The sequence below is a fragment of the Harmonia axyridis genome, chromosome 5 (assembly GCF_914767665.1).
Source record: "Harmonia axyridis chromosome 5, icHarAxyr1.1, whole genome shotgun sequence".
NCBI lineage: Eukaryota > Metazoa > Arthropoda > Insecta > Coleoptera > Coccinellidae > Harmonia > Harmonia axyridis.
In genome coordinates, this window is record NC_059505.1 from 40,910,423 (window position 1) to 40,922,446 (window position 12,024).

The following is a 12,024-nucleotide window of genomic DNA, read 5'->3' on the forward strand; positions in this document are numbered from 1 at the left end:
GTTACCATACAAAAATCTTCAAGTTCTATGATGAGAAGTTAGATCGATTCTTGAAATGATCCTTTCAATATAGCTGGGACATATCCTAGAATCGTAGCAGCAGGGATCATGGTGATCTCTTGCGATAAAATTCTTGTGACGGTAACATGCTTTTCCCCTCAAACGAGGTTGTCCAGGGACGTTGGGCCCACAATAAGGTACTAAAGGCCCCCCTGGCCAATACCCGCACATATCATTGCAATCGATGCGGCAACACGTAATGCCATTATAACCACCACAAACCATTTCAATTCAGGTTAAGACGTAGAAATTTCGAAATTCGTCCGAAAAAATAATCAATTTTGAAGCTTTTTGATGACGTTACTGAAAATTGTCAATTTATAACGTACGTGTTCGAATGAAATCGAGATCCAGAAAGCTATGAGCTTTTCTTTTCATAAAAACTACAAAATGAAGCATTTCGGATAATCCTGATCAACTTTAGTTTTGTGTCTGTCTGTGTGTTCGCACTTTCTTGTTACTGGCCTCAACTTCTACAAATCTTATCCGATTTTAATGAAATTTAATGTGATTATTTGGGTAAGGATATAAATTATTCTATGAGAATTTGAGCTATTTGATCACTCGTTCACCGAGAAGATCGGTTTATCCATTTCGTCATATCTGTAATTTTCGAATTTTGAGCTGGGAAGGGTCTCAAAAACGACTAACTGAGAACGAATCTGTCCTCAAATTCATATATGTCCTTCCATAAACACGAAGGCTACGAGAAATGCCCTGTTTCCTGAAAACAAAGTGTTTATGGGGGCTCATGTTTATAGGACTTTTTTTTATTTATCCGACAAATCTCTCATTTTCCTTCCTAGCTGTTTGTTAAAAGTTTCAGGGCTATATTTAAATGCTTTCATGTGATTCAAGGTCTAACAACAAAAAAAAATAGGTACTAACAATTATAAATTTAATACAAAAGATACATATTATTTGAATTATTTACAATTAAAATCCATGAAGAAGGCCCCTACTTGCAACTTGACATTTCTTGACCCTTTGGCGCTCCTCTTCATATGCTAACTTATTCTGTTTTTTTCCATTCGTCTTTCTCTTCTATAGTTCTTCAATTCTTGTTTCCTCTGTCTTTTCTCCTCTCAACTTTCATTTTTGTTCCTAAAAGATAGCGCACTCACTTGTTTATACTGAACGAGGTCTTTGCTCTTTCTCTGATTTCTTCTTCTGTAGGTGCATCAGGACCTTTACCTTCTTCATATTCATCTTCCTCATATAGTTGCCTACTTGCCTCATCATAAATTGTTAACATCTAAAATATGAAATCAGACAGTGAGGACAGTTGATATCACTAAATAAAGAATAAAAATAACAATTATTTTTCATACATACCCTATCAAATTGCTTCGAAAGCATTTGTTGGTATGCTTCTTTAGGATCATTTGAATATAAAATGCTTGACTGACATCGCTCATCATTTTGAGATTCTCCAAATACTCATAATCATCGTCATCGTTCAATGTATCTGTATCATAACTGCCATCATTAATTGTATCTGTGTCAGAACAACAAATTTTCTTTTCAGGCCTTTAATTTAAAAATTGGGTGATTCTTCACATGATTATACAGATTTTCGATAACAACAAAAATTAGAACAAATGTTAACATACAAAAATCTTCGTTCCATAACGAGAAAATTGATCAATTCTTGAAATAATCTTTGCAATATAGCTGGGACATATCCTAGAATCGTAGCAACAGGGAGAATGGTGATCTCTTGAGATATAATTCTTGCGACGGTAACATGCTTTTCCCCTAAAACGAGGTTGTCCAAGCCCGCAATAAGGTACTAAAGGCCCCTCTGGCCAATAACCGCACATATTATCAATGCAACCACCACAAACCATTTCAATTCAGGTTAAGAAGCAGAAATTTCGAAATTCGACCGCAAAAATAATCAATTTTGAAGCTTTTTGATGGCGTTACTAAAAATTGTCAAATTATATCGTACGTGTTCAAATGAAATCGAGATCAAGAGAGCTATTCGTTTCATAAAAACTAAAAAATAAAGCATTTCGGATCCTCCCGATCAACTTTAGTTTTGTGTCTGTCTGTGTGTCCGCACTTTCTTGTAGCCAGCCTCAAGTTCTACAAATCTTATCTGATTTTAATGAAATTTGGTGTGGTTATTTGGGTTGGGATATAAATTATTCTATGAGAATTTTAGCTATTTGAGCACCTGTTCACCGAAATGATCGGTCTATCCATTTGGTCCTAATATCTGTAATTTTCGAATTTTAAGCTGGCAAGGGTCTCAAAAACGACTGTCAGTGAACTAATCTGTCCTCAAATTCAATTCTGTCTTTCCATAAACACGAAGACTACGGGAAACACCCTGTATCCCGAAAACAAAGCGTTTGGGAGGCTCATGTTTATTGGAACTTTTTTTAATTTATCCGAGAAATCTCTCATTTTCCTTCGTAGCTGTATGTCAAAAGTTTCAGGGCTATATTTATATGCTTTCATGTGATTCAAGGTCTAACAACAAAAAAAAAGAAAATAGATACTAACAATTATAAATTTAATACAAAACATACATATTATTTGAATTATATACAATTAAAATCCATGAAGTAGGCCTCTACTTGCAACTTGACATTTCTTGACCCTTTGGCGCTCCTCTTCATATGCTAGCTTGTTCTGTTTTTTCTCCATTCGTCTTTCTCTTCTATAGTTCTTCAATTCTTGTTTTCTCTGTCTTTTCTCCTCCAAACTTTCATTTTTGTCCCTAAAAGATAGGGCACTCACACTTGTGTAAACTGAACGGGGTCCTTGCTCTTTCAATTCTTCATATTTGTTATGCTGTTTTAAAGCAGCAAGTGTTAGCTTATTATTATTGCCTAAAACGTTTATTGGCATCCCTGTTTTCTTACTAACTTCAATTTTTCTAGGCTGAAAGTCGAAATAATTTTGTTTAAACAAAACATAGAGAAGAAAGCAATTTTTGAATGCTAAAATAACTCAAAATGCTGTTAGTGTCATATAAAGTATTCATTACTTAGGCCAGAACAATTTTCACAAAAAAAAAAAGGTCGAATTGATATTGATACAAAACTTTAATACATAATAGTAAATTTTGAATGTTCATTATTTCTAACTCACCTTTTTGGGTATTTCTACAACTGTTGGACGATATTGTGTATTTGTACTTATTCTCGATTGGCAATCAGCTGGTTTTTCCTTCACTTCAAATTCAACATAGGTTGTTTTGAAAGCATTCTTTCTTTTAGCCAATTCTTTTGTTTTAGCCACAACCTCCTCATCTCTATCCAATTGAAAAGTCTGTCTTCTTTCATTTAAATCTTCTTCGAACATGTTAATTTCTTCCTCTGTAGGCGCATCAGGACCTTTACCTTCTTCATATTCATCTTCCTCATATAGTTGTCTACTTGCTTCATCGTAAATTGTTAACATCTAAAATATAAAATCAGACAGTGAAGACGGTTGATATCACTAAATAAAGAATGAAAATAACAATTATTTTTCATACATACCCTATCAAATTGCTTAGAGAGCATTTGTTGATATGCTTCTTTAGGATCATTTGAATATGAAATGCTCGACTGACATCGCTCATCATTTTGAGATTCTTCAAAATACTCATCATCATCACCATTCAATGTATCTGTATCATAACTGCCATCATCACTAATTGTATCTGTGTCAGAATCTTCATCTTCAAATTTTATGTTTCTTTTCTTTTTATCATTATCCTTTTCAACAAAATCTGTATCAAATGCGTCTGCTAATTCAATGAAATCATCTTCTAATTGGTTATCTGGATCATCAAAGTTGAAATCATCTTCCAGTGCAGCTAAGACATCTGGGTCCACTTCAGCGAGTGATTCTGCAAATATATAAGATATGAAAACAATTTCAAAACCTCAGGTTGCACGCTTTGTTTTAGAAAAAGGTGAAAACTTACCTTCACCAGATGCAGCATTATTCAGCATACCAACATTTTCTTCTGTGGAGGAAGCAAATACTTCACTTGGCAACTGAAATCTTTTACGATATTCTTCAATTTGTTTTTCAGCAGTTTCTGGCCATTCCATTCGATTATCACTACGTTCCTTCAAAAATTCTAAGTAATTAGTATCATCGGTGAAATATATACCGTATTTATGTTGTTCATCAATACGATTTGCTCTTTCTTCGGCAGTTTCCTTGAGTATTGGTTTAAGTACTTGTTGTGGAGCATCTACATCTACACTCATAGGATCTTGTAGACTTCTATTCACCAATTGAAAGGTCACTGCCTTCTTTTTATTGATGAACTTCTTTTTGGATTTCGGCTGAAAGTTAATAGAAAATTAGTCATAAATATAAAAATTTAAATTACGATAAATAACTTGTAGTAAGATGATAAAGTTTATCAACTGCTTTAAAGGCTCTGAAGCCTGCTTCAGTTGTAGCTTAGAAGAAAGTTTCATATATCCTCCACATGTCTAAACATAAAAATAATCGTTAACTTACCATGTTTGATAGTAAATTGATAGAATTATAAAACCTAGCACTATTCTTATTAATTAAACTTCTACTACTGGATTGAAAAAAAAAACGCTTAACTAAAAATGTAGCGGTTTAGTATTTTTCTCTATTTAGTTTTATTAATTAGGAAGAAAACAAAGGGTTATGTCACAGATTACATATCACCACTGAATAAATATTTCTTCCTGCTATGCTATTCTATCACAGATTACTAGTCACAGATTAGTCTGTGATTCGCTGTATATTCGCTGTATGTTTAATGCTGTTAACAATTCATCAGCCAATTGATATATTATAATTTGATGTAATAATGGGGAATAACTATAATTAAATTCAAAATGGGTAATAATAAACCGAGAAACATTTATTCATGTATAGTTTTTATTTCTGCCATATTTTGCTAAGAAGATTTTCTATGTTCTATGCTGGATAATTTATGCACCTATTGTTATTCTATGCACCATTGTTATTCTAACCTCAATCATTTAGGTAGCATGTATGTCTTAATTTGAATTTAATAAGAATATTTTTATAAACAAGTTAAGTGTTATTCTCCCTTATATTATTCTGAGATTATACCAAAATGGGGAAAACAAGAGATTATTTAAGGTTTGGTCCTGCTGGAAATTTTAATATCATCGCTAGTGGGGAAAGTAATGTAGCTTTTGTTACATTGGATGGTTGTGAAGGAAGATTTGTGGCAGTTGCTGCTTGTGAAAATGTTATTATTTGGGATATGAGAACTGGTGCAAAAGCCCAAGTATTGAATGGAGAGAAATCTGCTGTAACAGCAATTTGTGCGAGCCCAAATAAGAAACATTTGGCAGTGGGTTATTCTGATGGACTCCTTAATATATTTGACCTGAAGACTGGAGATTTGTTGAATCAATATAAAGGTCACAGTTCCGCTGTTACTTGCCTCGCTTATAGTTCCGGTGAAGGTTTTTATTTGGCATCAGGTTCTAAGGTATGAGAAATTTTAAATTATCCTATTCCGTAGGACAAATTATATTCATGTTTTTTTTTCAGGACACTGATGTTGTCGTTTGGGATATATTACAAGAGAATGGGTTATGTCGACTTACTGGTCACACTGGTGTTATTACAAAGCTAGTTTTCATGACTCAAAAAAATGTATTAATAACAGCATCTAAAGATACTCATGTGAAATTTTGGGACTTGGATTTGAAACATTGTTTCAAGACTTTAGTTGGTTTGGGCTCAGAGGTAAGATTATTAAATATGTTTGTTTCTTTATGTGTTAACAAAAAAACTATTATTTTTAGGTTTGGTCTATTGTTTTAATGAACGAAGACCAATATATGGTGACAGCAACATCTGACAAGATATTAGGTATTTGGAGATTAGATATTAAAGATGTTAAGGAGGAACTTGATCCGAAAAATGCTGATAATCTTGAAACACATGAAGATGATGACTTGATGGTAATAAACCTACCTTAGTTTCCTCAAATGAACAATAGTCTTTTATGTAATAATATTTTCATTTTTTTCAGTATCCATTCCAATGTTCAAAAGTTGGCACTATAACCAGATCAGGAACAGGTAGAGTTGTGGTCATGTGCGCAGACATGGGAGGTCAGATATTTGCCTGTCATGGTAAAAATGGCATTATAGAAATGTTCCAATTCCGATCAGATGAAGAAGCTGAAGCAAAACTGAAAAAGCGTGTGAAGAGATTGAAAAAGAAAGAAAAGTACGTGTCACATTTGAAACATTTCACATTATTAAATTTTCATTTCGTTAATTTTCTTTCAGAACCGATGAAGAAGAAACGAAGACTGAATTATCGGAAAAAGACTTACAACTGTCCGTACTCGACTTGGTGAATCCTCTCAAAAAAATTAAACTCTCCGACAGACCGAAATCCTTAGATGTAATTTTGGGAGGCGGAAGTGAAGTTCGTGTAGCTGTTTGCCTGAGTAGTAATGAATTGGAGTTGCATTCTCTAAATTTTTCAGTTCCAGCCAATGAACCAAAGCTCCTCAAAAATATATCGTACATGCAAGGTCATCAGAGTGAGGTTAGAGCAGTAGCATTCAGCAGTGACAACTTTCTGATGGCTTCTGGAAGCGGTGAATCTGTTAAATTTTGGAACAGACCCACTCAAGCTCTCGTTAAGACAATCGAAACAAGGTGAGTTTGTTAAATTTTTATAAATTCTTATCACATTTCATAACATATCGAAATTTTTTTGTTGTAGCTCTATTTTATCATTGGTGTTTGCTCCCGGTGATAAATATGTATTGGCAGGGACCAAGGAGGGAAAACTTCTTATAATCGATATCGCAAGTAGCGAGATATTGGAGGAAATTCCTGCACATACTGCTGAATTGTGGTCTGTCATTTTGACTTCTGACATGGTAAGCGATTCTTAATTTTTGAAAATATTCTGCGATATCAACTTAACCTAACCTGTTCATTGAAGAATTTAAGAATTTTTATTGAAATTAATGGAATATTTCCATGAATATCATTTAGTGATTTCAGCATTGAAAAACGTTGGTTGGTAGAACTGTTTTCTGTATCACATATTTGGCAGATGACAGATAAATCTGTGATAGAAAAGTACCGAGTACCAACATATAATAATGAAATATCATCAATGATCTGTATTATTGTAAAGGGTGTTTTTTTTGAGCTATAGAACTTTAAATTGCAATAAAACAACAATGGATTATTCGATTGACATGAATTTTATCTTTATCTATTTTAATTTTTTTATCCGCAAGATAATCTTGTGGCATCACATTTTAAATATGATTTCTGGCATATGACCGCCACGGCTGGCTCGGATGTAGTCCAATCTGGACGTCCAATTTTCGATGACTTTTTCCAACAATTGTGGCTGCATATCGGCAATAACACGGCGAATGTTGTCTTCCAAATGGTCAAGGGTTTGTGGCTTATCCGCATAGACGAATGACTTTACATAGCCCCACAGAAAGTAGTCACAAGATCTTGGAGGCCAATTCACAGGTCCAAAACGTGAAATTAGGCGGTCACCAAACGTGTCTTTCAATAAATCGATTGTGGCACGAGCTGTGTGACATATTGCGCTGTCTTGTTGGAACCACAGCTCCTGGACATCACGGTTGTTCAATTCAGGAATGAAAAAGTTAGTAATCATGGCTCTATACCGATCACCATTGACTGTAACGTTCTGGCCATCATCGTTTTTGAAGAAGTACGGACCAATGATTCCACCAGCCCATAAAGCGCACTAAACAGTCGGTTTTTCTTAATGTTACGGTGTTTCGACATACACTTGAGGATTAGCTTCACTCCAAATGCGGCAGTTTTGTTTGTTGACGTAGCCATTCAACCAGAAGTGCGCTTCATCGCTAAACAAAATAAAATGGATGTAGTGCGCGATACGTATTCCGCACAGAACCATTATTTTCGAAATAAAATTGCACTATTTGCAAGCGTTGTTCAGGCGTGAGTCTATTCATGATGAATTGCCAAACCAAACTGAGAATAAATAACTTGACAGCTGTTAAATCGGTCGCCATCTTGAACAGTAATGCCAAGTTAAAGTTATATACCTCGAAAAAAAACACCCGTTATTATGGTTAGGTTAGTTTAGGTAAACTAAGCCTGTTAATAAAATATTTATTATTAATTTTATTTGTATCCGCAGAGAGGAGTTGTTACCGGTGGCGGAGATAAAACAGTTAAATTTTGGCAGTTTGAATTGATCACGGACAAGAATAACAGTGACAATAGGGGTAGAGTTCTCTCAGTTATACACACCAGAACGCTCAACTTGGAAGACAGCGTCTTGTGTGTCAGAGTGTCCCAAAATGGAAAATTCCTAGCAGTAGCTTTGTTGGATACAACAGTCAAAATATTTTTCGTCGACAGTTTCAAGGTAAATTTAATTTTTTTATAAATAGTGATTGATTTTTTTTATTGTTCTCTTGATTTTTTTCAGCTCTCTGTGATGCTTTACGGTCACAAGTTACCTGTTTTGACAATGGATATATCGTCGGACTCCGAAATTATTGCCACTGGTTCTGCAGATCGTAATGTTAAAATTTGGAGCATGATTCACGGTGACTGTCAAAAGAACATATTTGCCCATGACGATTCCATAAGTGGTTTGCAGTTCGTGCCAGGAACACATATGTTCTTCACATGCGGGAAGGATGGTAAAATTAAGCAGTGGGATGGAGACTCGTTCGTGAAAATTCTAACACTAAATGTAAGTTTTTGTTCTATAGGTAATAAGTAATCATTCAAGTTCTCTGCGCTATGAAAAGATTCTCAAATTTGCGGCTTAAAATGGTTCAAGAACAGTTAGTAGAAAAATTGATAAACAAGCAATAAAATAAACTTTAACTGAATAACATAACATAACAAAAAACTTGATGAATTGTATGAAAGCTAGTTTTGAGAAACAGTGAGAGTTTACTAAATATCTTTTCAATTTAAAGGGTCATATAGGAGAAGCTTACGGTTTGGCCGTAAGTCCAAATGGAAAGTTCATAGTGTCTTGCGGATCCGATAGAGTTTTAAGGCTTTATGAAAAGACCGAAGAAATACTGGAAATAGGAGATGAGGCAGAAATGGAGAGAGAGGAACAAGAACCACTAGCAACAGGCAAATTTACACATGTACCTGGACGCGGAGAAGTCAGCTTGCCATCGAAAAAGACAGTCAACAGTGAACAAGGGGTAAGTTATATTTTTTACGCAGGAATTGATGAATTAACAATAGGCTATTGATCAATTTTTTCATAGGCAAATTATTCAGTAAAGTCGGTAGCAATAATAAATCTTTGAGGTTAGAATTCAATGTTGCTTCAAATATCTTCAGTTTTCAAAGATCTTTCTTTGGGAAAGATTGAAATAACTAGCTATTTTTTTATGGTGAGTGTCGAAATTCGCAAAAAAACACTAACAGCAAAGGAACGGCAATACAAATTATTTTACTTCAAAATGACGTCAATCCAGTTCCTTTATTTTAAGGTTGAAATTAATCGAGTTTTAGAACTTTCTTTCCATATTTCATAAGATAGTATGACTGTACCTCACCAGTAAAAGTACTTGTTATGGTTTATTCAGTTGTGAGCAGGTCTGCAGTGAATAAGAGGTATATTATGGGCCCCAGTACACTCCCCTGGGGTACACCTGTTCTAATGGTTGGAATATTCCTTGTTGAATATTGTTTTTTCTCAGCTTGAGCTGTGAATAAAAAGGGCGATTTTTTTTTTGGATTGTTAAATAGCCTATTCTTCAATGAATTTGTGAAAATGAAAATACTGATTTGCTGAATCTTTTTAGGCGTCTAATATTTTGGAGGCATTAGAAGTATGCGAAGAATTCAAATTGTCAGAAAAGACCACATTACCTCCAATAATGATGGCGTATCAAGTAGAAACGATAGAAGAATACTTGATAAAAGTTTTGACAAGTATAAAGACAAGGTGAGTTCTTAATAATTGATCTTTCTTGACTGTTTTTGTGATGAAATATTTTTTTTTTCAGTGATCTAGAACAGGCCCTGTTACTACTTCCGTACGATTCTGTATGCAAATTGATGAAATATTGCCCCGATTTACTTGAAAAATATGATGATTATTTTTACCTCGATGTTTTAATGAACACGTTCGGGTTTTTGCTGAAAATGCATTACTCTACCATCATGCAGACCCACGATCTTTACGAGACTTTAGAAAAATTCACTAAAATAAGTTTTGCAAAATCGAAAGAATACGAGGTAAGTCATTTCAAACGATCTTGGGAATCATTTTTATTAATGAATGTCTTATTTATTTTCAGAATCTGGTTGGAGGGAATTTTTATTTTTATAAATATCTAGGTGACAAGTTGAAACCAAAAAGAGGAGAGAAAAGAAAATTCAGTGTTATGGTTATGAGTAGCTGAGTTATTAAATTTTTTTGTACTTGTGTATAAATTGATGTAAATAAATTTTATGTTGAATGTAACCAATGTTTTTCATTTTTGGGAGGGGATATTTTATGTTTTTCAACTGAAAATTGAATTAAGACTACTGTAACACTAAAATCAGTAAGTTGCCTCCTATTACACATTTATTCGATGGAATGTAAATCTGGAAAAGGGGGTGGCCATAACAGGTCAATTAAAAAGTCCCCGGTCTACCGGGGGCAAAATTCGATTTTATTATCCAACATAGTTGCCTTCGAAGGCGATACAGCGATTATACCGATCTTACAACTTTTTGATACCATTTTTGTAGTACGATTTGTCTTTCGCTTCAAAATAGGCCTCAGTTTCGGCGATTACTTCTTCATCGGCGCTAAATTTCTTTCCAGCGATCATTCTTTTGAGGTCTGAGAACAGGAAAAAGTCGCTGGGGGCCAGATCTGGCGAATACGGTGGAGACAGAAGCAATTCGAATCCCCAATTTTGCAATTGCTTTCATTGATTCACGGCGCATTGTCTTGTTAAAACAGCACCTTTTTTTTTCTTCAAATGGGGCCGTTTTTTAACGATTTCATCCTTTAAACGAACCAATAACGCTATATAATAATCGCTGTTGATGGTTTGGCCTTTTTAGAGGTAATTAATGAATATTATACCTTGCGCATCCCAGAAAATTGATGCCATAACCTTGCCAGCTGACTGTTGTGTTTTTCCTCGCTTTGGATTTGGTTCATCGTATGCAATCCACTCAGCTGACTGTTGATTGGACTCCGGAGTGAAGTGAGGGAGGCATGTTTCATCCATTGTCGCATATCGACGCAAAAATTCAGTTTTATTGCACTTAAACAACTTCAAACACTGCTCAGAATCATTAACACGTTATTGCTTCTGATCGATTGTGAGCTCTCGCGGCACCCATTTTGTACATAGCTTTCTCATGTACAAATATTCGTGAATGATATGATGTACACATTAAGATGGTATCTTCACAATGTCTGCTATCTCGATCAACTTCACTTTACGTTCTTTCAAAATTATTTTGTGAACTTTTTTGATTTTTTCGTCGGTGACAGCCTCTTTTGGGCGTCCACTGCGTTCGTCGTCTTCGGTGCTCATTTCACCACGTTTAAACTTAGCATACCAATCAATGATGGTTGATTTTCCTGGTGCAGACCCCAGAAACTCTTCATCAAGCCAAGATTTTGCTTCAACTGTATTTTTTCCCTTCAAAAAGCAATATTTTATCAGCACACGAAATTCTTTTTCTTCCATCTTTTTTCAAATAACAAAAGTAGCTACACTCACAACGCAATATCTCACAAACTAATGGTAGGAGTGCTGTCAAATTTTGACACGTATCGTTTGAAGGTTGTTATTAACTAAAAATCATATGGATTTAATACTAGCACCGCCATCTGTGCATCAGACCGGGCACTTTTCAATTGGCATAATAGCTTAACATCATAGATATCAAGACCATTCTCAGCTCAAAATTCGAAAATTGCCGACATTTGGAATCATTCAATAAAACACTTCAA

General features: G+C 34.6%; 2 protein-coding genes and 1 long non-coding RNA gene across 3 annotated transcripts; 1 reads left to right on the forward strand and 2 right to left on the reverse strand.

The window, feature by feature from the left end:
- Positions 1-1,299: 1,299 nt before the first annotated feature.
- On the reverse strand, positions 1,300-2,034 carry LOC123680139. The gene is made up of 3 exons (XR_006747489.1): positions 1,674-2,034; positions 1,396-1,590; positions 1,300-1,315 (listed from the first exon to the last, which is right to left on the reverse strand). It is a non-coding gene; the product is annotated as an uncharacterized LOC123680139 (long non-coding RNA).
- A 533-nt stretch (positions 2,035-2,567) lies between these two features.
- LOC123680138 (protein LTV1 homolog) lies at positions 2,568-4,727 on the reverse strand. The gene is made up of 5 exons (XM_045617853.1): positions 4,540-4,727; positions 3,989-4,358; positions 3,558-3,910; positions 3,166-3,477; positions 2,568-2,955 (listed from the first exon to the last, which is right to left on the reverse strand). The coding sequence occupies exons 1-5, from the start codon at positions 4,540-4,542 to the stop codon at positions 2,623-2,625; spliced, it is 1,371 nt and encodes a 456-aa protein (XP_045473809.1). The 5' UTR covers positions 4,543-4,727; the 3' UTR covers positions 2,568-2,622.
- A 290-nt stretch (positions 4,728-5,017) lies between these two features.
- LOC123680137 (WD repeat-containing protein 3) lies at positions 5,018-10,523 on the forward strand. Its single transcript, XM_045617852.1, has 12 exons — positions 5,018-5,521; positions 5,584-5,781; positions 5,841-5,999; positions 6,071-6,270; positions 6,333-6,710; positions 6,778-6,937; positions 8,218-8,448; positions 8,512-8,781; positions 9,014-9,253; positions 9,863-10,005; positions 10,067-10,298; positions 10,361-10,523. The coding sequence occupies exons 1-12, from the start codon at positions 5,138-5,140 to the stop codon at positions 10,463-10,465; spliced, it is 2,700 nt and encodes an 899-aa protein (XP_045473808.1). The 5' UTR covers positions 5,018-5,137; the 3' UTR covers positions 10,466-10,523.
- Positions 10,524-12,024: the final 1,501 nt, after the last annotated feature.

Coding starts and splice junctions, on each gene's coding strand:
- LOC123680137 (XM_045617852.1), top strand. CDS start 5,138: ATGGGGAAAACAAGAGATTATTTAAGGTTTGGTCCTGCTGGAAATTTT. Junction 5,782..5,840: donor TAGTTGGTTTGGGCTCAGAG/GTAAGATTATTA, acceptor TATTATTTTTAG/GTTTGGTCTATTGTTTTAAT. Junction 9,254..9,862: donor CAGTCAACAGTGAACAAGGG/GTAAGTTATATT, acceptor GAATCTTTTTAG/GCGTCTAATATTTTGGAGGC.
- LOC123680138 (XM_045617853.1), bottom strand. Junction 3,478..3,557: donor TCTCTAAGCAATTTGATAGG/GTATGTATGAAA, acceptor TTTATATTTTAG/ATGTTAACAATTTACGATGA. Junction 2,956..3,165: donor TTGTAGAAATACCCAAAAAG/GTGAGTTAGAAA, acceptor TTCGACTTTCAG/CCTAGAAAAATTGAAGTTAG.